At 39.3% G+C, this 25757-nt stretch overlaps 2 protein-coding genes across 4 annotated transcripts in view; both read right to left on the bottom strand.

Moving 5' to 3' along the window:
* The window catches only part of LOC105873269 (putative maltase-glucoamylase 2), an 86315-nt gene extending 80651 nt beyond the window's left edge, over positions 1-5664 (bottom strand). The window contains exons 1-2 of the mRNA XM_076006227.1: positions 5507-5664; positions 1971-2050 (exon numbers count right to left, since the gene is read on the bottom strand). Of these exons, the coding sequence (XP_075862342.1) occupies positions 1971-2050; positions 5507-5636 (210 nt within the window). The 5' untranslated portion in view covers positions 5637-5664. The remainder of the gene's footprint in view (positions 1-1970; positions 2051-5506) is intronic.
* A 9355-nt stretch (positions 5665-15019) lies between these two features.
* Positions 15020-25757, bottom strand: part of MGAM (maltase-glucoamylase) — an 89578-nt gene continuing 78840 nt past the window's right edge. For 2 of the 3 annotated variants that reach the window (XM_012768041.3, XM_076006671.1), the window contains 11 exons: positions 25521-25654; positions 25371-25405; positions 25161-25277; positions 24608-24756; positions 23874-23958; positions 22983-23039; positions 21404-21528; positions 20221-20309; positions 18828-18877; positions 18060-18230; positions 15020-16253 (listed from right to left, as the gene is read on the bottom strand). In XM_012768041.3, the coding sequence (XP_012623495.2) occupies positions 16170-16253; positions 18060-18230; positions 18828-18877; positions 20221-20309; positions 21404-21528; positions 22983-23039; positions 23874-23958; positions 24608-24756; positions 25161-25277; positions 25371-25405; positions 25521-25654 (1096 nt within the window). In that variant the 3' untranslated portion in view covers positions 15020-16169. Of the gene's footprint in view, positions 16254-18059; positions 18231-18827; positions 18878-20220; positions 20310-21403; positions 21529-22982; positions 23040-23873; positions 23959-24607; positions 24757-25160; positions 25278-25370; positions 25406-25520; positions 25655-25757 lie in introns of those variants that run through there. The other variant, XM_076006670.1, reaches the window with a different exon arrangement.

Raw genomic sequence — 25757 nt, 5'->3', positions numbered from 1 at the left:
TGCAAGAATAATATATGCGACACTATAGATGAATCTTAAGAATGTACTGAAAGAGGCTTTATATTATACTATATGATTCCATTTATATGAAGTTCTACAAAAAGCAAAACTAAAATACGCTGGAGAGAAATCATATCAGTGATTATCTCTCAAGGGTGTACAAGTGGGAATAATTTGGGAATAATTTGGTCAGAGCAAACTGTCTGTGGTGATGGTAACATTCTATATCTTGATAGGGGTTGCGGTTACACAGGTTTAGTCATTTTCCATAATTCAACAAATGTATTCCTAAGAGTTGTGCAAAATGTGTAACTCTGAATTTGCATTGTATATACATTTAATAGCTAAAGGTAAACAACTATAATCAAACATTGAACTGTAGCTAACTATATACATGGTGAAGAATGTATGGAAAAGTGAACTAGTTTCTGAAATTTACTTTAAAATTCATAAAATATTAATAAGATGGATTGATAGATGGATAAACTGGGGGAAAAACTGATACCTATGAGAAAACAAGGTAAAATATTAATAGTGAAATTTAAGTGGTAGGTAATAAGGATGACTGTCAAATTCTTTCAACTTTTCTTTATGTTTGAAAAGTTCAATACTACATTGTTGGGGGGAAAATCCACTTTCCTTTTGTTTAAAACAATAAAACTCTTAAAAATGGGAATATTAACATGGTTCCTACTATAAACAAAACAATTCTCAAGCCAGGAGCTAACATAGTGCTTATTACTTTATATATGAAGAACTTCCATCAAAGTCAAGCAGAAATAAGTGTTGCCAATCATAACCATTTTATTTATATTATTCTGGCAGAACTAGACAATGCAATTGAATATGTAAATGAATGAGATATAAATATAATACTAATAGAAAGCAAAATTATCATAGTTTGCCTAGGATATAACTCTATACTTAATAACTCAAGAGAAACAACTAAACAAAAACACCTTTTGTAGAAACAATAGGAAATTTCAGTTGGCCAGTTACATAATAAATATAATATATATACTGTATAAACATAAAATAAAATAATAAATATAAAATAATCATTAGTAAAAAAAAGAAGCATTGTAATAAAAGAAGTACCAGATAGAAAACATAATGGATTATATTTATGAGAAAAACAAATGATATGAAATGCCTAAAGGAAAATATCATAATTGATATCAAATAAAACACATTTTAAGACAAATATAAAAATCAGCTAAGAAATACACACATACACAGAACTGGAACAGACTTTCTATGTTTTTAGAACAAGAAGGTTCAAAATTATCAAGATGTCAACATTGTTTAAAATTTAACCTAAAATTCAATGCAGTCCTAATTAACATCACAGTGGGACATAGAATGTAGGCTATGGGGTAAAGAAATAAAATTTGAATATATAAATACATATAATCTTTATGACAAAGTCATAAGTGACAACTAAGCAGGGTTCAAATAGCTGATATTCTTATGGAAGCTACTTAGGGAGAAAACCCGTGTTCTTTACAACATGTTCATTGGGACCTCTGTTGTCAAGAACATAATTTCAGAAGTCTACTGTTATAATAAACCACCTGAGTTCTACAAGTGACTGAGTCATCTACATGTGGTTGGTGACCTTTATTCTCAAGGAATGCATAGCCTAGCCCATAAATATTTAACCTTTCCATGGCTATCCTAGGAATTGCACTTAAGGTATGGTTAATTACACCTGTAATCACCCTCCGCTTTGGACTTTAGATTTAGGCCAACACTCTTATTAGCACTTCTTACTCTTCCCTTTTTTCTACCCTGCTTCCCTCACCTCTGTAGTATTATTGTTTATTTCAACAAGGCAAGAAAGAAAGAAATAACTCCAAACAAATCAGAGGCCCATAAACCACACCACCACCTCCCTCTCCCTACTTTACCTACTGGGTTCCTTTCAATAAAACCTAGTGGGCCACCAATAGCGACCCTATTTCTCTGACCTCTGTCACCACCTGGCCAGGCGTGCAGTCTATCCTTTCTGATTGGGGGATCTCTGGGCACTCTGGAGTAAACGAAGTATCTGCATAGGAATTAAAGGACAAAGTTGAAAGTTTGTAGTGTAGTCACAGTTCCAAAAAGGAAAGTGGCAAAGTTACAGACGTTCAGCCAGTTCTACAATCAACAAATCACCAGTAGCTGGTATCTACATTCACACACAACGTTTAACACTTGGAAAAGTATTAAACACACTTGCTTTTTTGTTTTCTTTTTAAGCAAATAAAATTCACATACTATAAAATTCACCCATTGTACAACTCAGTGGCTATTAGTAGTTTACAAAGTTATGCAACCAATCACCACCATCTAATTCCAGAACAATTTCATCACTTCCACAAGAAATCATATACTCATTAGTAGTCACTTCCTATTTCCCTTTTCTCTCAGTCCCTGGTAAACACTAATCTATTTTTTATCCCTACGGATTTGCCTATTCTGAACATTTAATATAAACAGAATCATAAAATGTGTGGCCTTTTGTGTTGGGCCAAGAGGCATAATGTTTTTCTCAAGGTTCATCCATGTTGAAGCGTAGATCAGTGCTTTATTCCTTTTAATGGCTAAATCATATTCCATTGTGCCAATATAACATGTTTTATTTATTTATCAGTCGATGCATACTTGGATTGTTTCCACTTTTTGGCTATTATGTGTAATTCTGCTATAAAAATTCATGTAAAAGTTTTTGTGTGAATATATGCTTTCAATTTTTTTGTTTATATGCCTAGAAGTGGAATTGCCGACTAATTTGGTTAACTCCATCTTTTTCTTCTATCTTTAACTTTTTGAGGAACTACCAAACTTTTTCCCAAAGTGACTATGCCATTTTATGTCCCCACTAGCAATGTTATCAATGTATGAGAATTCCAATTTCTCCATAATCTCAATAACACTTGCTATTATCTGTTTTTTTATTATAACCATCCTAAAGGAAGTGAAGTGGTAACTTGGTGTTTTGACTTACATTTCCCAAATGACTGAGGAGTTTGAATATCCTTTCATAGGTTTACTGGCCATTTGTACATCTTCTATAGAGAAATGTCTATTTAAATTCTTTGCTCATTTAAGAATCAACTTGGGTTTTTTTTAATTGTAATATTTTTATATATCCTAGATACTAGGTCCTTGTCAGATTATGTCATTTGCAATTACATGGCCTGATCCTGTGGGTTGTTTTTCACTTTCTCAATAGTGTCCCTGGAAGCATAAAACTTTTCAAATTTGATGAAACCTAATTTGCCTATGTTTTTCTTTGGTTACTGTGCTTTGAGTATCATCTAAGAAATTGTTACTTAATCCATGATCACATTTATCTACACTGATGTTTTCTTCTTAAAGTTTTATAGTTTTGGCTCTTACATTTAAGTCTTAGAGCGATTTTGAGTTAATTTTCATATATGTTGTCAGGTAGAGATCCAATATTATTCTTTTACATGTAGATATCCAGTTGTCCCACACATTTTTTGTTTGTTTGTTTGTCTGTTTCCTTATTTTGAGTTATGAGTTTGTTCAACTCACTTCCAACAACCTCTGGTTACAAACTAGGAAGATATTATTGGCCCTGTTTGAAATGTACACTTTTGTTCAACATTGGCTGGTTTTACGTTAGCCTTTATCAACTTTGTGTAACCTTCCCCCATATAACAACATCAGAAGGAGGAGTGGTTCAGTGGGCTCCATGTGCCATCTGTAACCCAGGATTTTAGCTGAAACTTGAGCTAACAGTTGCTGCAGGCATAATAGATTCCTTCAATGCCTTTTTTCCAAAAACAAAAATACCCCAAAGTATCTCTACTATGTTTAAGGCACTATGCTTGTTTATGTATATATCTACATATTTAAATAAAAATTTGTTCTAGAACTGGATTCAAGACTTAAATGTAAGATCTAAAACTGTAGCAAATTCCTAAAAGAAACAACGAAAAAGCTTCATGACATTGGTCTTGGCAATGATTTCATAAATATAACACTAAAAGCAGAGGCAAAAAAAAGCAAAAATAGACAAGTAGAATCACATCAAATAAAAACATTTTTGCACAGCAAAGGAAACAATCAACAAAATGGAAAGGCAATCAGAGAATCTATGGGAATGTAAACCATATATCTAATAAGAGGTTAATTTCCAAACTATATAAGGTACTCAGATCTCAATGGCAAGAAAACCAACTTGACTTAAAAATGGGCTAAAGATTTGAATAGACATTTCTCTACAGAAGATATACAAATAGCCAGCAGGTATGAGAAGAGATGTTCATCATCACTTATCATCAGGAAAATGCAAATCAAAACCACAATGAGCTATCACCTGACATCTGTTAGAATGGCCATTATAAAAAAAAAAAAAAAAAAAAAAGACTACACGTGTTGGCAAAGATGTGAAGAAATTGGTACACTGGTACACTGTTGATGGTAATGCAAAATGGTGCAGCAACTATGAAAAACAGTAGGGAGGTTCCTCAAAAAGTAAAATAGAATATGATATCATCCAGAAATCCCATTTATAGCTATTTATCCAAGAGAATTGAGATCAGAATCTCAAAGAGATATTAGTATGCTCATGTTAACGACAGTGCTATTCACAATAGCCAACATATAGAAAGTATTTAAATGTTAATTGAAGGATGACTGGATAAAGAAATGTGGTGTGTACCTACAGTAGAATATTATTCAGACATAAAAAGAAGGAATTCTTGCAATAAGCAACAACATGAATAAACCTTGAGGATATTATGCTGAGTGGCATAAGCCAGCCACAGAAGACCTACTTTTATAATCAAGTAAAAGAAACTACTTATTTATATACACCAGATAATAATTTCATGAGTCTTGTGACCCAAGAAAGGTTTTCTAGAGAAGAAGAATGAATAAGCTCATAATGGTTTATATCAATGGTTTTCAAATAATCTTTCAAAGTCATGATAGTCCTTAGAGATTGCCTTGCTGTTTACTGTGGAGACAGGTGAAAAGGACAGGGCAGGTAGGGCTCTGCTATCAGTACAGCATCTTCTCACTGTAAGCTTGGTCTAGTATACATCTATGAGTTGGGCCTTTGTTCTTTCTCATTGAGGCCTGTATTACTTCCTGACTCTGGAGGCATCTGGTAACCATAACTTTGCATCTTGTTAAAACTGCACCAATGAGAGGGGATAGGGGGGCAAGGGCAATCAATATACGTAACCTTAACATTTGTACCCCCATAATATGCTGAAAAAAATTTAAAAAACTAATAAAAAAAACCCCAAAAACCTGCACTAAAAATGGATTGAGAGACCCTGAATATCACTAACATTCAAGGTTTCATTGCAAAAAAAGAACACATCTTTTGGAGACTGACTTAATCTAATTGTGGATATGGATTTTGAATACTGCAATGTGGTGCCAGGCTGAAGTGTGAAAGAATAAAATGATTTCTTTGGCATCCAGAAGGGACTTTCTTTACCCAGCCTTCCAACCCAGCAGCCACAAGCATCTCTCTTACCTGTCGGTGTCTCCAACAGAAGCAGCAGCAAGAGGATATCCACAGCAAACACAATTAGGAAGAAGATGACCAGAAGGACTTCCAATGTACTGAGCTTCCTCGCCATCTGGATGGACAGAGATAACTGCATTAAAGCAAACCACAAGGCCCCACCAATCTGACAGGACAGTCACTGTGATTAAAATGTGGGCTTGTTTGCAAAATAATCTTGATTGTCAGCACTCCCGTTTACATATCCAGAGAATATATGTTTCCACTCATCACAGTGTCTCTAATTAACTGCAGTCCGTACACCCAACACCTCTAGGGCTTCGCCTTTTTGCCTGTGGGAGAATTGAGTATTTTCCAAGGACAAGTATATCGACAAGTATTTCCAAGGAGAGTGGGAGTGGAACAACATACATAAGAAATAGAGATGAGGTGTTAAGATGACCCACAAAGTCCTCATAGATAATCACTTTGACCTTCACACCCACCCTGTGCAGTAGAAAATAGGGCAATTTGGGGAGAAAGAAAAGTAGCAAAATTTGAATCCAACTCTTCTTCCAGTTCCCATGGGATGACGCTGAGGTGTTTAACTGTTTAACGGCCACTGATTTTTTTAAAGAATCTGGCAACAAAAATGAACCTGGTCCCGATCTCCTGCACAATGCTTGCTTGTACCTTCACAGCTCACAACTCATACAAATTTGGTGGCTCATAGTAACCCCAAAGATCATGCACTGAGGCAAGCTTTAAAATATTTGCTGTGTTGGAGGGTATACCCAACTAGGAATCACAGGGTTTGAATTCTTGCCCTGGTTTTCTTATTAACAGATGGGCTGCTTACCTATTTGGACAGTGTTTCTTCATCTACAAAAATAATGTCAGATTCTGGAAGTATTCTCATTTTTCTTCTCTAATTATGGTAAATCTAGCATAAATCTAGCATCTAGCATGGCTCACGGGTCCATGACAGCCCTGAACTTCAATGTTCTTCACTGTCATTTCCTATCACCCCCACATGTTAGCTATATCAGGGAATTTGGCATCTTCCAGAATTGCTCCACTTTTGAAATCTTAATCCTTACTTCTCATTTACTGGTCACAAGCTTATGTCTTTTACACTCTCGTTGCCTTACTTCAATTGTTCCTTATCCTCTGATCAAATCAAGGCTTCCGTTCTCTTTCCATTACCGTTTAATCTCCACCCCTCCTGGCTGTCATCCCTAACTGACCTGGGCCTCAGTCTCTATTACTTAACTTGCCATTGCTCTCATCTTCCTTGCCCCCATTCTGCTAACAGGATCTATAGCATGAGACCATCCATCCAAACATCTGCCTTCGGGGCTGTTGCACCTGGCTCAAGGTAGATGTCACTGGGGCCCTTAACCTCCCCAAGAAACTGGGCCTGCAAGCTGAATGAAGATATTGCCAGCTTCTCTTAGTTTTCATGACAGTAATTTAAATAATTGATCCTTCTTTCCTAACCCAATCTCTGTCATCTACACTCTTATTCTCACCCATTAACATCTCCAATGTCTTTTTTTTTTTTTTTTTCTTTTTTGAGGTAGAGTCTTGCTCTGTCACCTGGGCTACAGTGCCGTGGCATCAGCCTAGGTCACAGCAACCTCAAGCTCCTGGGCTCAAGCGATCCTCCCACCTCGGCTTCCCAGAGTGCTAGGATTACAGGTGTGAGCCACCGCGCCCGGCCCCAATGTCTATTTTGAAAACAACTGTTCTGCAGAAACTATTTCATCTCTCTGATTCTCAACCCAAGCTTTTCCATAAAAATTAGCCATATCTAGCTAAATTCTTATCTTTCTCCCTCTGCTCTCAATGAGTTTGTCCTCTTCTTTTTTAAGAATAGTCCTTGCATCTATTCTGTAGATCTCACAGCAACTGAATTTCTAAAAAATTTTGTTTCACCAATTATTTCTCCTCTTTCTTGCACTATAAACCTCTCCCTCTGAATGTGTTTTTCCCCCTTATAAATATATTCCAGGTCACCCTAGACTATGCTGATGACTCTGTGTACTTCGCTAGGTACCATTATAACTTCCTGTTTTCCTTTCATAGCAACCTTCTGCACAGATAACTCCACACCATCTGTATTCCTTTCCTCATTTATTATTGGCATGGCTTATATTTCCTGCATTCCACTGGAACTGCTCCTGCCAAGGCCACCAGTGACTTGGCTGAACACAATTGGCACTGTCCTAATCATCTAGCACCATCAACCACTCCCTGCTCCTTGAAACTCTCCACCCATGAATTCCTTGGTATCCTTCAGTCTTTGTTTTCCACGTATGCACCTGGCTCCTCTTCAATTTTCTTTGTAGTCTCCTAATTCATTAAACATTGCTATTCCTCATATTTTCATATAGGTCCTCTTTTTAAATTACACACTCTTCTTGAGCAATGGCCACTACTCATGTGACTTCATATAACATCTAACAGTAATCCAGCCTGTATTTCTAGCCCAGAGATTGAGATTCATATATTGAACTGGGGACATCCAAATGCAATATAAAATCATCTCTGCCCACAGCCCCTCCCAACTTCTGCCAATTCTGCCAAATGAGCTGCCCCTCAAGTAATTAATACCTTGAGGAATAGCCACAATTAAAAAATAAATCAATAAACCCAAGAATCTTTTTTGACTCCTTTCTTTCTGTTAGTTCTCACAGCCAGTGACAAGTTCAGACTACTTTCCCAGTATCATTGGCTCATTTTCCAAAGGGCCCAGCACAAACAGGGTCACCTGGATCTCTTATATTCAAGTCTTTAATGGATCTCTAAATAATCCAAAAACCCTTGGGTTTTGTGAAATCTCCTAAACCCAGCTGCTTGGCCTCTCCTCTTCCCTATATCCCTGCCATATTAAACCAGTATTTATGCAGCAACAAACTATAAATCAATGTGGACAAAGAATTTTTCCTCTTTTATTTTTATTTTTTTCTATTCATGACTTTTTTTTTCTACTGGCTTGTACATTGTTACAATGTTGTTGATTCATTCATTCATTCTTGTTATTGATTCATAAAGTCTCTTTACATATTATGGATATCAATTCTTCATCTGTTATATATGTAGCAATTATGGAAACAACAAAAATTACATACACACACACACACCTCCACCCCATGCATTGTCCCATCCTCACTCCTTATCCTCTACAGAAAAGAAAGAAAATATCAGGTGCAGAAGAAAAGTATGAGTAACCAGATCAGTTAACAGAGCAGGAGACAGGAAAATTTACAAAGAGAGACGCCACTTGTTCAAAGCACCACTTGCATGGGCAACAGTACTCACCTCATAGCCTTGTCTTTTTCTTTGCTGTGTCTGTCCCTCAGCTATCCATGAGGAGCACTGAGCAAAGGTGACTGGGTCCATGTAGCCAGATTCTGCCACAATTGATTTATGGCCCTATAAAGTTGACAACAACTGTTCATTTTCCAATAGACCACAAAAGGGACCTTGCTCTCCCTGTGACATAGGAGAAAGCTCCATTTGTTAATAAAAGGAGAAGGTGGCTTTTTTTTTTCCCTAATAGTCGTCCCTCCTCTGCATGCCTGTTCATATATGATTACTTCGCTTGTCACATTGCATTGTGCTTCCTTGTCTGCCCATGTAGCCTAACGGGCTCAAGAACCAGCATCTTGCCCCTCCTCTTCACTCTGCCCATATGCACAGATATTTTAAATATATAACTATTTGCTAAATAAATAAAGAAGGAATAGCTCTTTTTTTTCCTGTTCCAGATGGTTTTATTGGTGAATTTTATCAAACATTTAAGGAAGAAACAAACATCAACACTACACAATCTCTTCCAGAAAATAGAACACTTCCTTAAGTCACTTTGCAAGGTCAGAATTACTCTGACACTAAAACCAGACAAAAATAGTATACAAACAAAACTGTACACTAGTATCCCCCAACCCAGATGCAAAAATCCTCAACGAAATATTAGCAAAAGGAGTAAAAAACATATAACAAGAGTAATATACTGTGATCAAGTAGGATTTCCTGAGAACGTAAGCATAAAGGTTTGCTAGGGCTGCCATAATAAAGCACAATAAACTGAGTGACAGGAACAACGGAAATAGCTCTTGGTTCTTCATATTGTTCCTTTCTTCATTTTTGTCCTCAAAAGTTCTCTTGGTATAACTCAGCTTTTCATTAATTCAAATAATTAGTTATTTGAATCCATCAATTATTCTCAGTAAGTGAAGCACAGTTAAAATAGAAATTACATAATGTGGGAAGACACCTCTAATGGATATTCGTCATGTTCTTCGATGGCTCAGCACCTTTCAATAATAACTCTTGTCATATTTAAATTAACTTAAAGAACTTCCCACCTTGAGAATTCTCCCTTCCCAAAGAAGCAACTAGAAATTCTCTTTCACAGCCCCTCCTCCAGCCAAGGTTGAGGCACATTCCTGGGCCCAGCCATTGAGATGTGCCTGTGAGTGATTTAGGTGCAGAAGAAAGTGTAGAGAAAGAGGTACTCAGGATGTGGAACTCAGGATGTCGACGCCACAGCATGTTTCAGAGGCAGCAGGGACAAGCACTGTGGCAGACTGTGCTCAGAACTGGGGCGCAGGCTGCTAGGTGTGTGCTAAGGGCAGTGGCAGTAGACGCCCCTACAGGTAATCTGGGTGTCGTCCCTAGCCTGCAAACCTCACTCTCTAGCCCTCCTATCGTTTCAATGAATCACTGATATGTTTTGAAAATTTCTACGTTAGCTACTTAAAGTAGGGTCTTTTAAATTGAGATATAATTTACATTACCATAAGATTCACCCTTTTAAAGTATACAATCCAGTGTTTTCTAGTATATTGACAAAGTTGTACAACCATCACCACTGTCTAATTCCAGAACATTTCATCACCCCCAAAATAAATTATATACTCACATAGTTGCCACTTACCATTCTCCTCTCCCCTTATTCCTGCAACCAGCAATTTACTTTCTATTTTCATGAATTTCCCTATTCTGAACATTTTATACAGATGGGACCGTACAATACTTGGCCATTGTGTCTGGCTTCTTTTACTTGTCATAATGTTTCCAAAGTTCATCCATGCTGTTGCAGGTATCAGTACTTTATTCCTTTTTATTTCTGGATAATATCTGTTGTATGGCTATACCACATTTTGTTTATCCATGTATCAGTTGATATACATATGAGTTGTTTCCACTTTGGGACTATTATGAACAACGCTGCTATGAGCATGCACGTGAATTTCACAGTCCCATATGAGGGTATAGAGGGTTTTTTTTATGGCATCTAAGAACCATAAATAATAATGCCCGCGATAGTCCTCCACGTTTGCTTCAAAGGCTTAGTATATGGGAAAGTGCACACACAGAGAGAGAAGGGGGGGGGAGAAAGCTTTTAGATTTCTGCATTTATGAACTCCTGGAAAGACAAATCCACCTTATATTTTGCCCCAGTATAAGGGGGCCTTTTAGAGGGGAAATGTACCTGGTTCTCACTTCAAGTTGCGGAGATAGCTAGGCAAAAGAGCAAGAAAGGAGCTTCATTGGTACACAAGATCTTTCTGTTGTTTGTGTGATACTTGTTAATAAACAAACAAGCAAGAACAACAACAAAAAAAAAACAAACTCTATAAAACAATTCAAAGCAGTTTATTCTGAGCCAAATGTGTGTGACCAGCTGGAGCAAGAGGCCTCAAGAGGTCCTGAGAACATGTGTCCGCAGTAGCTGGGTTCCAGTTTGGTTTTATACATTCATGGAGACAAGAATTACACGTAAGACCCTGAGTCAACACAGGAAGGATGTACATTGGTTTGGCCCGAAAAGGCAAGATATCTCAAAGTGGGGGCTTACAGGTTATAGGTGGGTTTAAAGATTCTTTTGTTTATAACTGCTTAAAGAAATAAAACTTTGTCTAAAGGCTTGGAATGTTTTAAGGATGTCTGTTAATCAGAGACAATCCATAGGACATTTACCAAAACTCAAGTGATCTATTAAGTAAATCAATGGCCTTCAGGTGTGCTTTAAATTTTGTCTTGTACAGCCTTAGGCCTGTTAATGATTTAGTATCTTATTGTTATGAAGAATATCTCCAAAAAGGGAAGGTATATGATAAAGCATGTCTGACCTCCCTTCTCATGGCCAGCAACTCAGCTTTACAGTTTTTCTGGGGTCCCCTTGGCCAAGAGGGGTTCCATTCATTCACCTGGGGGGCTTAAGATTTTATTTTACTTCATATACTTTACCCTTAACTCCCCATATGCTGTGCACATTTGTGACATCATTCATGCCACAGTGGTAACTGACAACCCCAGCTAATCTGTAAGCCACTTCCTAAAGTACAAAAAATGGCTCATCCTCACCATCCCTTCTTGCTGACTAGTAACTGGAAAATACTGGGTCACATGCCAGTGTTGACCAGTGAAAAAGTAACAGAGCCATTCTGAAAGGAAGTCACAAGCATGTGACCCTGTATCTTCCTGTTGTCTATTAGTAAGAAGGCACCATAAAGTCAGATACTGGCAGAACTCAAACAGTTATCAAAGCAAGCAGAGGGTTGGAATCCAGAGATCAGAAACCAATAATGCATATGACCCTGAACTTCCAGAGCACCATCCTCCAAGGCCACAGGCAAAACTCTCCATGACTCTGCTGCAATGACAAGAGGCCGGGAATGTTGGTGAGACCCTGGTGATATGTGCCAATGCCAACACAACCTTACCTTTGTAGGGATATATGACAATTAACGTAATGAGATTAATCAGAAATTAATAGGAATAGATTTCCTCCTATTTCAGTGAAAGGGTTTGGGAATGTTATTCTTCATTTGGGCACACCTATGAAAAGATAAAGTAAAATTATGTGATCTGGAGGACAGTGACTATGTCAAAAAGTAAGACCTTTCCCTGCGTAGCTGGTCAGGAGTTACAATGCAGGTCCACGTTGCAGGGGCTGCTCCGTACAACGTGGTTCTCCAGGTGTGGTCTGAGGAACAACCTCTGGGGGTCCTTGAGGCCCTTTTCAGTGGGGTCCTGAGGGAAAACTATTTTCATGAAAATACTAAAAAGATATTTGCCCTTTTAACTTACTTCCTCTCATCAGTAGACAGTGGAAATTTCCAGAGGCTACATGACATGCAATATTATAGAAGATTGAAAGTAGAAGCAGATATAGGAATCCAGCTTTCTTCTAGGCCAGACTTTATAGAGATGTGCAAAAGTGTAAAATAAGTCTACCCTTCCAACACCTTTTTTTTTTTTTTTAAAAAAAAAAGATAGTTTAATTAATAATAGGAGAAATATCAATAGATACAATAACCCTGTGAACAAAAGCTCTTGAGATCATCAATAACTTTTTAAGAGTGTAAAGAAGTTCTGGGACCAAAATGTTTGAGGACTGCTGATAAATATATATTTTTAAAATTCTTTTTTAAAATGGGATTCCAGTACGTAAATAAGTGATTGACTGAAGCTGGGATGGGGAGCTCAGAACCCTGCCAAGCTGCCTTCTCCCGGCCCCTAGAGGGCAAAGAGCCTTGGGGCTCTGCACAGCTCCATGCTTTGGAAATCACAGCTTTCGTCTGACACCAGCATCTTGCAGATGAGGAAACCTGATCCTGGAGAGACAGAGTGACTTAACCAAGTCTCCTGACCCTAGGGATTGCTTCTGAGTTCTTCTCCCTCAAAGGAAAATAGTGTAGAAGGCCCCTACCAGTGGACCTAACGCCTGTGATGGGGAGGGGGCAGGAAGCAACCTCACACTCAAGACCTGGATACCTCTGCTCCAGAGAGAGAAACTAAGGCAGCCACAGACCCAGCTCCTCCATGACCTTTCCCAGAGCTGCCACGGATCCTTCTGATTCTAGACTGATGATCTGCAAGTCCTTGTGGAGCTGGCTTCTTAGAAGCCAAAAGTGTAAGTATACTTAAAAATTGCTAAGAGAGTAGATTTAAAGTGTTGTTGCCACAAAAAATAAGCATGTGAGGTCATAGATATGTTAATTAGCTTGATTTAGCCATTGTACAATGATATTATAAAGCAACATTATGTTATATACCATAACTACATACGATTTTTATTTGTTAACTAAAAAGTTATTTAATCAATTGATTTTTTTAAAAAAAGCTAAAAGTGAATTCAAGAGACACAAATAGACTGACACTTGGGTGCTCTTGGGACAGCTACAACTACAGAGTCTGGGTTGCTAAGCTGGAGTCTGGGAAGCTGACATATCACAGGGAACAAGATATAACTTAGAGAATCTGTGAACATAAATAGGAAAAATACATCTTTTTTTCATTAACTTCTGAGTGAAATTTAGCATTTCCCTAGCCTATGAATGTAGACAGACCACAGTAACGTTAGCAGGACACAAGAGTTTGTCCAAAATGGAATCACAGAGATTTCTATATCACATTATAAAATTATAGTAGATATCTCAAAGTATTGTTCATGCTGATCATTACATAGAAATTATGACATCGTTAATTCCACTGTTGGATTTCTTTAATTTGATAATGAAAAAGAAACCATACCACCTATGTTACTGTATAATTTTTCTTTAATATTTGGACAAGTGTATTTTAATACAATAGGTTTCCTTTAAAATAGTATGCATTTTACTTTATGCATTCTAAAACATTGTTTGGAGGAGGGATTTCATAGGTTTCACCAGGCTACCACTGGGGTCCCTGACACTACAAATGTTCCAAACCCCATAGGGCCTTAGCCATCAGAATTTTGCAGTCAGAAAGCTTCTCCTTCAACTTGTGGCAACCAGGGCCAACTTCCACCAGTATATCCTTGATGGTAACATAACATATTTCTTAAATATCCAGTAGGTATTGCTTTCATCCTTCCTGAGTTGATTAGAGAGTTGACAAGTTTTGATCCAAGGATTCCCATGGTTGCTTCTCCATGTTTCCCTAGTTTCCTAGTTAGATCAGGCCCTTATCCAAAAGCCCCTTATTGTGAAAAGTAGAACATTAAGTCAATTGAACAATATTATTTATCTGAATCCTTATGCAGGTGCTGACATATAAATGGCTTCCTGGTATATATGAGAAGAAAAAGACATACGGAAGAAGACACATTCTTTTCAAATACACTCATTGTGTGTTGTGTTGAACAACTCAACTTGTTTTCAAGTAACACTAAAAGTAAGTATTGCTGTTGAACAATAATGTATAATTTCTTTATCCAAAATTTTAGCCTTCTAGTGTTTTAACCAATAGTGTTGCAACTCATATTTTTGCCAGAATTGATATTTTACTAAATATAGCAACTGCTATGACAGATAAAGCAATAGTCTAAGTACACTCTTCCATAAACCTAAATCTTAGCAATGACTCACTGCAGAGATGCAAGGAGAAGTGTAGGTAATCATAAATCTGATCGTCCCGTCAGTGGGTTAGACTGCAGGTGCTCTGATGCCGATGAAAACCAGAAAGACCAACTCACAAGAGTTTATTGGACAAGAATAACCCTTAAACCCAAACAGAGATTACTTATGGTCCAAAGATTCAAAATATCTTGCAAATTCACTTGTTTTATTTGTCTATGACATATAAATTACATGTGTTTGTGTGAACTATGGCTTTATCCAATAGGCACAAAGTAAAGAAATAAGATTTATACATTTCAAAGCACACTACTGAGAAGACAACTTATTTTTTACATCCAAATGCCTTCATTCACCTTAAATCTCATTCCATCCTCTTTTCACATATGTTAAAGATTTCCCTCAGTCCATCTTCTCTCTTTCAAATGAATTAACTCTTCTTTTCTCCTCCCCATGAGGTCACTATTTCTGATAATTTTACATTCTGTTCTTAACTATGATCACTTTTATCAACATCTTTTGTTTACTTTGATCTTTTTTTTTAAGACAGGGTCTCACCCTGTTGCTCCAGCTACAGTGCCGTGGTATCAGCCTAGCTCACGGCAACCTCAAACTCCTGGGCTCAAGCAATCCTGCTGCCTCAGCCTCCCAAGTAGCTGGGACTACAGGCATGCACCACCATGCCTGGCTAATTTTTTCTATTTTTGGTAGAGTAGGGGTCTCATTCTTGCTCAGGTTGGTCTCAAACTCCTGACCTCAAACAATCTGCCCGCCTTGGCCTCCCAGAGTGCTAGGATTATAGGCGTGAGCCACCTTGCCCAGCCTACTTTGATATTTCCTGGTTACCTTTCCTTGCATTTGCCTTTTCTTCCCCTTAAATCATGCTTTCAGAATATTGTTCCCTTCTACTCATTACCAACTAGCAGATGTTCTTTCTGGGTACTTTCTTGAAATGCTGATTAGCTTCAAGACCTGGAATTTTCATGGCAAAATTTCACTTGTGTATCTAGCAAGAGAGTGGGCCCATTACATGACTATACACATGTATGTAATGCACATACACACATCAGTTCATCTTCAGTAAATGTCATATGATGAACCATTGGTACCCTACTAATCACATAGAGACATTAAGACAACCCATAGACTTTCCACATCTCCCTACTGTCTATCACATAGGGGCTAAGAGTTTACCTTTAGGATTCACAGACAAAACATATAACAAAATTAATAAAATATTTTATCCATAGCAGGCATGAATCAATTAGCAACACACAATAATTTTATGTATATGAAGAATAAGTAGTTTCAATGCCATTCATAGTTAGGATCTTGCTCTAAAAATTCAGAGTGCTTCTCCATGTCAAGGAAATGAAATTATGGAGGCTGATGTTTCTGTCGGTCACATCAATGCTTAACACCTATTAGAAACCAAAGGAAAAATATTGAGCATCTGTTCTTGAAATTTCCTGCACACAAATAAATCAGGTACAAGTCATTGAATGGTCCATATAACCCCCTAATGCTTCCACATTTTACTGCCTAGATATCAGATTGCCCTCAAATTTTTAAGTGAGGAGGGTGCTTCCTAACTTATTAGGATACAAAGATTATTTAGTGATAGGCACTTAGGATACAAAGATTATTCAGTGATAGGCACAGGCCTCTATAATAAATAACAATATGTAACCACTGCAGAGAAACAAATGCACAGAAAAACTGGAGAGAATGTCCCTTTTCCCATTCTTCCAAAGTGTTGATTTTCCTTGAAGCCATCTTTTTATTTCCTCCTCCTATTTCCCACAGCATCGCAATGATTTCCCAGTAAGAGTTCAATTCCTGCTTTTGAATAAGCAAATACTTTCCAGAAGTTTTCACTGTGCGTGCAGGCATTAGCTTATATGTCAGCCCATGAGTTGGTTAGCAAGAGAATTGGACAAAGTCTTTTAGGAGTTCTTGGCAACATTAGGAAAGTTGATTGATAAGAAAACCACAAGTACGAGGAAATGCAAAACTGAAAGAAAACTTTTGTTTCAGGCCTAAGTAAGCAGGAAGAATTAAGAAGAAAAATAGTTCAGGAAAAAGCAAAAAGTAAGCACACAAGGAAGAAAAGGTCCCATTTACTACCAGGACAATAGGTGTTGAGATCACTGTACTGCATTAATGCCAAGGTGCAGATTTTTCACATACTTAACATTCATGAGACTAGAATGTATCTTGTAATCAACATGCTTAGAGTTACGGTGAGCCAGGGAGTGCTCATGACATAATTGTTACCGTCTGTGCCTGTGTGAATGCCAATGCTATTACCGGTAGTATGAGTGCATGGGCTGCAAAACCATTTAAGTATTATTTTAGGAAGGAATATACAATAAAATCAAGAAAGTACTAGAATGAAAACTTGTATAGTGTGTTAGTGACTTGGGAGAAAATTTCATAGACAATAGTTGAAGAATTTTTATGAAATGCTAAAGCACCAACACCCCTGGTAGTATAGAGGAAATAGATTTGTAGCAAATATCTTTCTTTTAAACAATAATAAATAATCAACTATTTAAATAATAAAATAAAAATATTTGAATACAAAATTTAAATAATAAAAGAAAAATATGTGCTACAAATTGGTTAAGGTAGTTCTGAGACTTCTTCACAGTCAGGGTCTACCTCTTCTAAATCACTGTGATACAGAAAAATCATCAATGTATGTCCACTCAACATTTTTCTCTTATTATTACTTAAAATATTAAAATATGCAGACAAAAATCTATGTCTAAATAAGTTTCCGAAGGCTTTCTCCTAGTTTAAAATAAAAAACTTGAGTAATAGTAAAGTGTTATATCATGGTTTTTCATCCTTTTTCTTTGTGGTGCATGAAATAATGGAGCAACTTTTAACTGATGACGTCATAGCTGATGAAATGTGGTGGTTCAAGCTGTTTGGAAAGTTGATCTCTGAGGCAGAGGTGAGGGAATGAAGACAGTTTTGCACAGGTTTACAGACATGAAGACAAACACCGAAAGTAAGAATTCAGACTCTCGATTCCCAAAGACGATCAACCATGCATTTCCCCTTCATCTCCATGCTGTCCATTCCTGACACCGTGAAAACGGAGGGATTCCTGAAGGGCCCTGCAGGGCAGGGTGTTATCTGCAGGGGAAGCAATCAGGCGCTGCGCCAGGCACAGCAGGGGTGGGAAACGCCGTCGGAACTTCTCACTGGTCACAAACCTGGGCAGTGGAGTTGCTGCTGAAGGCGGGCGTTAGGACCGTGCCGTTCACGGAGAGGCTGACGCTGGTGACGGGGGCGCTGCCCACTCCCCAGACTTCAATGTAGCCCAGCTTCAAAGGGTTCGTATCCACGATGTAAGTGTTGAAAATTACATGACTCTGCAGTGTGTTCTGTCGAATTGGAAATAAAAGAAACCATGGGGGGGGGGGGGGGAAATAGCAGAATTCATTCACATTTTTCCCAACCTCTTTTTAGGAACAAATGTAGATCACGCAGTAAGACAACTGCAGCATCACCGTCTTGTGCTTTTGGATGGTGGGGACCATGATTTCAGCACTCTATCTCCTATCGCCAACTACCGTCCACTTTGTACTGACAAGCGCCTGCAGGATCTCTAGTAAGAGGCAAATCGCCCTGAGCTCTGTAAGAGACAAAAATCTCAACTATCAAGAAATTTGTATTCTATAGGTGGAAAAGCCACAAAATGTGCAGACCATTCCAAGGCAACTTAGGAATAAGGGCTAGATAACATAGAAATTGTCTGTGAAGTGATAAAATGGAATACTGATCATTACTGATGAGATGTGAATAGGTTTATTCTGGGAACACAGTTAAATCCCCATCTGAAGTCCGGAGGAATGTAAGGATGTGAATTAGCAAGACGAGCAATGATGGAAGTTCTAGGCGGTGTTTTATGCCCTTACGATATTCGGCATGCTACTAAACCAGCAGAACTCTATTCTCCCTTCATAGTATCACTCACTCACCTGGCTGGCAGAAAAGTTAGCCAAGTAATAGAGTCCTTTTCCATAGGTATCTGCAAACAAACAATAAGATAAACATGGGCTAGACCTATGTATAGGTTATTTGTCATGGTTGAGATTGTTTTTGTTTTTATTTTATTTTTCTTCTTCACTGAGTTTCATTTTGTAATTTAAGTCCTCTTCCTGGACATTAATCACTCTTCATCAAACTTCAGTTTACACAAAATGTTTTAAATGAGTGTGTACAGATGCAGCTGTCTGACAAGTCACCTCTATGACACAGGTTCTTGATGCCACTCTTAAGCCACTTCTCTGCCTTGTGGTCTACCTTTCTAGCATTGTCCTAGTTGCCTCAGAATTCCCAGATTCCTTTTGCTAGATCTACGCATCTGTGTACACACATGGATACACACGTACACACACAAACACCAAGTCTTGCTGGGTTGACTTTGAGAGGTATTAGTCAATTTTTAAAATGTGATTTCCAGAGAATAAAACTAAAGGGAAGCTTTCTTTGTCCTTTATCCTTAGTGTACGCCACAGGCCCAGGGAGAATAAGAAGTACAGCATATCTGGTGAAGGTAGACTGATCAGGAGGTCTGTTCCAGGTATTCCCACCCTATCCCCCACCCTCATGGCTTTCTCACTCTTCCCCATGTGCCAGCCTTTTTCTAATTTATGCACCACTCAATCAGTAGCCACTGGATGGCTACCTTCTAGAACTGTGCTGTCCAAGACAGTAGCTGTTGGCAAAACGGAGCTATTTAAATTTAAATTAATTAAAATTGAACAAAATTAAAAATCCAGTTCTTCAGATGCATTTGTCAGATCTCAAGTGCTCAACAGCCACACATGGCTTGTAGCTACCATATTGGACAGCAGACAATATAAAACATTTCCTTCACTGCAAAAAGTTTCATCGGACAGCCCGGGTCTAGAAACAACGAGTGATGCTTCAGCCATCTTCCTAAGAGTTTACCAATTCCCATGAGCTCCTCATGGAAAATTTCCCAAAATAACACAACTGAGAGAGGCATCATCACTTTTACTGGGACAGTTAGCCGTGTAACTAGAGAATGTGCTCTTCACCATAAATCATAGGACAGTTTATCTCAGCTGGCTACAAATAAACTCTTCCTATGGGAATGGATAAACTCTTCTGCCTTTGGGAATGGATTAGGATGGTTGAGTAATGGTGAGAGAGTCAGAACTAAGCCTCATTTATATGAGGCACTGGATCATGTACAATATGAAATATATACTTCAAGTAACAAATGACTATATTTGAAAATGCAAAATTGTTTTAACGTGGAAAAGGCTTTTAATAGTGGGCATATACGATACCCAGGAATGTGGTCGATGCTATTGGCATGAATCCCAGGCAAGCCCTACTCACCGATGCTTTGCCCATCATCCCAGAAGAGGCAGCCCTCAGCAGTGCCCTCATCATCCAAGGCAACCTTGAAGCCTATGAATTTCTGGCGGCTGCAGTGAGGTGAGAGAAAGGCATTAATCAGCTAAAAACAAACCCACAGCCACAAATGTAAAAATGAGGGTTTTCATAAAAATGTAAAAGCACAAAAGAAAGTGCTTCATGGGATAAAGACCAGGTATTCAGATTCAAGAGACTTGTGACCCAGTTCTAGTTTTGTCTCCCTCTAGCTATAGGACTTCATGTCATGAATAAATGAATTAGTGCATCGATCAGAGGGAATACTTCTTTAAGGCTCTTAAAGACACTACAACCAAACTTACCAGGTTCTTTTTTCCCCTTTACGAGAAAATTCCTGATGCTGAAATCTCTGTTTTTATGACCTAATTTCCTAAAACATGTACAGTGAGTTCTATTTTCAAATGTCCTAAGTTCTTCAGTTTTTATTTGAATCTTTGGAATCAAATGAGTATGGAGTCTAAGAATTTTAGGATTGATATCCAACAGACTGGATTTTAGTCCCTGGTCATCTATTTACCAGCTATTTGACTCTGAGTAAATCACTTAGCCTCTGTGCTCACCTGTGAAATGGATATAATAACAGTAACTACCTCACGGAATTTATTTTTTCCTTTTATTAAGGAAAAGTAGATAATCTCCCAATAGAAATTCCCATATCCGTACAGTTCTAGGCACAGAGCAAGCATTTGCTTGATATCAGTTATTATTATTATACAAACTTAGATATAGAATTTCACAATCTTGTATGTGAGGAATCTCAGCCTCAGGCATCAGCTGTGGTATGGCTGAAACAACTTTTCAGCAATAGTTTTCTTAGGAAAGAGTCGGTTAGATCTGATACTCTTCTAAAACCATCATGAGTCATGGTTGCTCCTACTTTGACTCTCATTTCAAACGTCGCTTCTTAGATCTAGCATCTTGCCTACTCAGATCTAAAACAGTTAATAATAGTTTGAAGAATGCAGAGTTTAAAAAAGGTTAAAACACAAACCAGCAAACAAACAAAAGACAAGTGTTCAGTAAAACTGATTTGGGTCTTGAGAGTGGTGCTTACACATTGGTGGGCTTCATTACAACTCAGCGAGCCAATTGGTATGTGAGGGAGAACCCCAGTCCCAGCGTTCACCTTAAGTGGGTGTTCAGAGCAGGCTCTTGCCACGGCAGGATGTAGCCCCCACGGACGTGAAGATTAATATGATCAAGAGGGGCTAGCAAGGTCTTCCACTCTCCTCTTGCATTAATATCCACACCCTGTGGGCCAGAAGAACGTAAGAGATGAAGAGGGAGAGGACACATACCTCCCTGGACTATGTGTTTGGCCAGACATCTCGTCCAGCCCTCTGAACTCGCTGCCTGCTCATCACACGTCCGCACACACCTGTTATCACACCTGCTGCATTTGCCCAGGGGCTGTGCGAAGTCTTGCACTGCTGCTGTCATGTCTGGTTAGGGCCTCTGCCCTTGAGGTCTCTACATGTACACAATACATGGATCACAGCCCACCCTGACTCCACAACCTGATTCTGTGTCACAGAGCACTGCTACAGGAAGTTAAACAATCCTTTCACTCACTTCTCGTTGCTCCTGACCCACTCCCCACAACAGCATGTCTAGGCCTTCTCTTTAACTAAGGGCCCACCTAGTCTCCATCTCCCCTCTCTGCCCTCGCCCCCACCTTTCACTCCAACTGCACAGGAAGGATCATCGCAGTGAGCTGACTTACTTCACCAACCTTACCTTTGACTTCACGCATCTGCCTTTATGTTTGACATCTTTATCTTGCCTCGTGTGTGAGAGGAAGAGGTGTTCTCTCACCCAACTCGTAAACCTCAAATCCTAAAGAACCATCCTTCCATCCTTCCACATTTTCTCAACTTGAGCAGGGCTTCTCAGTCTCAGCACTACTGACGTTCGGGGCCAAATAATTCTTTGTTGTGGGGGTGCCCTGTGCTTTTTGATAGTTAGCAGAATCCTCAGTGCCTACCCGCTAGATGCCAGTAGCATTCCTCAAGAATTAAACCTCAACTTGTCTGTGTCCCTGCAAGAGAACCCACCCTGAAGCTGGTGTGGAAGACCCTGCTTTCCCAGCTGAGTCCCTGGGGCTCACACTAGCACACAAACTGTGCAATGGGAGACTTTATTAGGTTCTTCACTCCTAAATGTACTTGCACTGCTTAGACTCACAAAAGTTGAGTCCTCACTCTGTGTGTTTTTGCACACTGCCTATAATTTGCTTACTTTAGGTAGTTATAGGTAGCAACCCTTCTTTGAGCATCTGTGCTATAGAAGGAGATATTTAATAAAAAAGAGAAGAAATACCTCTATACTTATGAACTTATAGAAGGCAAGGACATAAACCAAAACTATACTTTATAGTACAATCTCAAATGCTCATTATTGTTTGCCTTTACACACCACAGTGAATAGTGGTGATATAAAGAAAGGTAAAAACTAACAAGTAAAGAACACCCAGGAGAAGCCAGCCACTGAGTGAGATGCTTTGTGTGTTCTTTAATGATTCTATGAGGAAAGTGGTCTTACTCCACTGAGAGGTGAGAAACCGAGGCTAGAAGATTTAAACTGACTTGTGCAAGACCACACAGTAGGTGGGTTACAAAGCCAGCATTTGGCCTGTGGTCTACTGGATCTAAAGCTTTCGCACTCTACCATTTTTCCAGGTTGTATAAACATTCAGAAAAACTTACCGTGTAGTAATCGTACCAGCGAGCTCTAGGGAAATAAGCAGTGACGGTTCTGGCATTCTAAAATTGAACACAAACAATGCTTGACAGTGGACACGACACTGTTATTGAGGCCAGAAGAACCATGTTGACTGGGAAAGAGGTGAAAATAACAGTGATGGCCTTGGCCCATTTGCATCACCTCTCTAGAGGTCAGCAATGCTGGGGAAGACTTCCTTCCCATCTACACCCTTTCAAACAGGGGAGATTTGCCTACCCAAAACAAGTGGCTTCTATAAAGCCCTTTGAGATCCAGGACTTCAGAGAAAAAAAAAATCACCATTTGCTTACAGACTTACTTCATACCCTCTCTAAAGAGATAAACGACTGAGGTTGGGTCTGGGGCAGAAGAAAATGTTATAGGTACAATAAGATTTGGGAATGGGTGCAATTAGCTGGTATTTTAATCAGAAGCCTCATCATGAACAGAGGAAGTAAAGAAATGGTTTCTTGCTGCCTGGAGCTCACAGCAGGAGGGAGGAGCAAGCCAGCAGCAGCAAGAGCACACAGAGCAGTGCTGCAGACGAGTCTCCTGAAAAGTTGTGTTTAACGGTGCTAGACTGTTTACACTGCTGCCTCCACCAGACCCTGTACTCCTTATTCAGTTAGCAGAGAGATGATTATATTTTCAAATATATCAGAAGTTTTTTTCTTCTTGATTGTCACATGAACCAGAATTGTTAGGTCGATTTTTAAAAACAAGGGCGACAGGCCCCAGTAATGGACGTCAGCTCAGAAGGACAGAAAGAGACAGAGGAAGAATGAGAAGCCGTGTCTCAGGATTCCCACCAGGCCAGGCCCCTCCTCGCCCCGTGCACCCAGCCCCCAGCCGGACGCTCTGCTCTCCATACTCACGGACTCCAGGACGGGGCTGACCAGGAAGGCTGGGCCCAGCAGGAACTGACTGTCTATATCCCAGGTCACCTTGTCTGACACAAACCTGGAAAGAGAAATGAAAGCGTCACAACCAGAGCCCGAACAGGGCCCCAGACCAAGGCCCAGAGGAAACTCTTCAAGTTCAGATCCCAGCCAGAAATCTAGCTGCACCCTGAGCCATCTTTTGCTCTTTCCTAAGTCTGATCAGGAATACCCTGCCCCCACGCTCTGCATGTGATGTTTCTCAAACTTCAGAAGTGGTTGCATTTAGATATGTTCTCTCCTATAAAATACTTCCACAATTCTTAACCACAGCACATTTTAAATGCAAGCATGGCCCTCATCCCTCCATTTTCCCCCAAAATGGCCGTCTTTTGTGACCTCAGCTCATTTTGGCTTAGGTCCATATAACCAAATTGCTGGAAAAAAAAAAAAATAGATAGGCCTTTGCATAGACAAATTAGAAAGAAATTATTCTGTAGTGTATTGTATCAGTAAAAAAAAATTCTCATTCAATAAATAGCCTTCTACCAATGACCTATGGCATGCGTCACAGTGTGCTAAAGGGAGTAATAAAGTATGGTCTGTGCCTGAGGAGCTTATGTCAGGAAGCAATCATGGCTTTAATTTGGAAGAACTGTTTGCATCAACTGCCACTCTGTAGAATGAAATAAATTATCCATCCATCATTGAGATCCGGGCTAGATACTCACTCGTGGAGAAGGGGCCTCACAACAGTGATGCCCTCTGTGTGGGCCCTGTGCATCAAGGTATAGAGATACGGCAGAAGTGTGTATCTGGTCTGCAGGACACTTCTGGAAATTTCCACAAAGGTAGCATTCCAGGACACAGGGTCTTGTCTCTAAGGAAAAGAGAGAGAGAGAGAAAAAGGATAGTGTTTGTTGGAGCTCATTCCAGGGGACCTCAGGGATTGAAATACTATTCCAAATGAAGACCACACATAGCTAAACAAAAGATAATTACAGATGAGACCCAGAGAATATTCTTAATAGAATGGAACAAGTCACTGAATCTCTCCCAGGATGGCTGATAAAATTCCCCCATATGACATTCTTCTTGATATATGTTTGGTGAAATTCTGCCTAAATAAAACAAATAATCTAAATAATATAGAATACTATGGTTCATAAGGGTTTAATGATTTTGAAGATGTCCCCAGGAAATACAGACTGCATTAGTTGTAGCTAAAAAATGGACGTTGTTTCAAGTGACACAAAACACTTGAGGTAGGAGCGAATGTCCTACCCTGGTTCCAATGGTGTTGTGGTTCCTTGAGAAGGGGTAAAACGCCCCTAGTTGCATCCAGCGAACACACATCTCATATTCAGCATCTTGAAAGAACCCACAGATATCTGCTCCTGTCTGAACCAAAAGGAAGTAAAACGAGCCTGTTGATGATTTTTGAAAGACGCTGCCATCTTCTTGGTGACTAAGAGGGAGCCACAGGACACTTACATAGGATATGCCAAAGAGGCTGAACTCCATCATGCCTGCAATGAGAAGCACAGCTGTGTCAGATGAGGCTCTTGTGACCTGCCTCCTCCCTCCTTCACCAAGGATCCTTTCTTCCCTGCCAGCACTGGCCCCTGGAATGTACCCACACACCGATGATAGACTTCTTCAGCTGGTCCCAGCCAGCTGTGTTGTCTCCCAGCCAGTGTCCTGCCCAGCGGCCAGAAGTGGGGAATGTGGAGCGGGTGATGACGATCCCTCGCTGTCCGGTCACCTCCTGCACAGCTCTGGTTGGAGGGGAACACGGAGGTGAACTGAGGGCACAGCAGGGGAGGAAAGGCCACAGAGCTTCTCGTAACAGAGCTCTTGCGTTCGGGCACAGTGACAGAA

Source organism: Microcebus murinus, chromosome 9 (genome assembly GCF_040939455.1).
Source record: "Microcebus murinus isolate Inina chromosome 9, M.murinus_Inina_mat1.0, whole genome shotgun sequence".
NCBI classification, from domain to species: domain Eukaryota; kingdom Metazoa; phylum Chordata; class Mammalia; order Primates; family Cheirogaleidae; genus Microcebus; species Microcebus murinus.
This window is presented reverse-complemented; position numbering and strand designations above follow the sequence as displayed.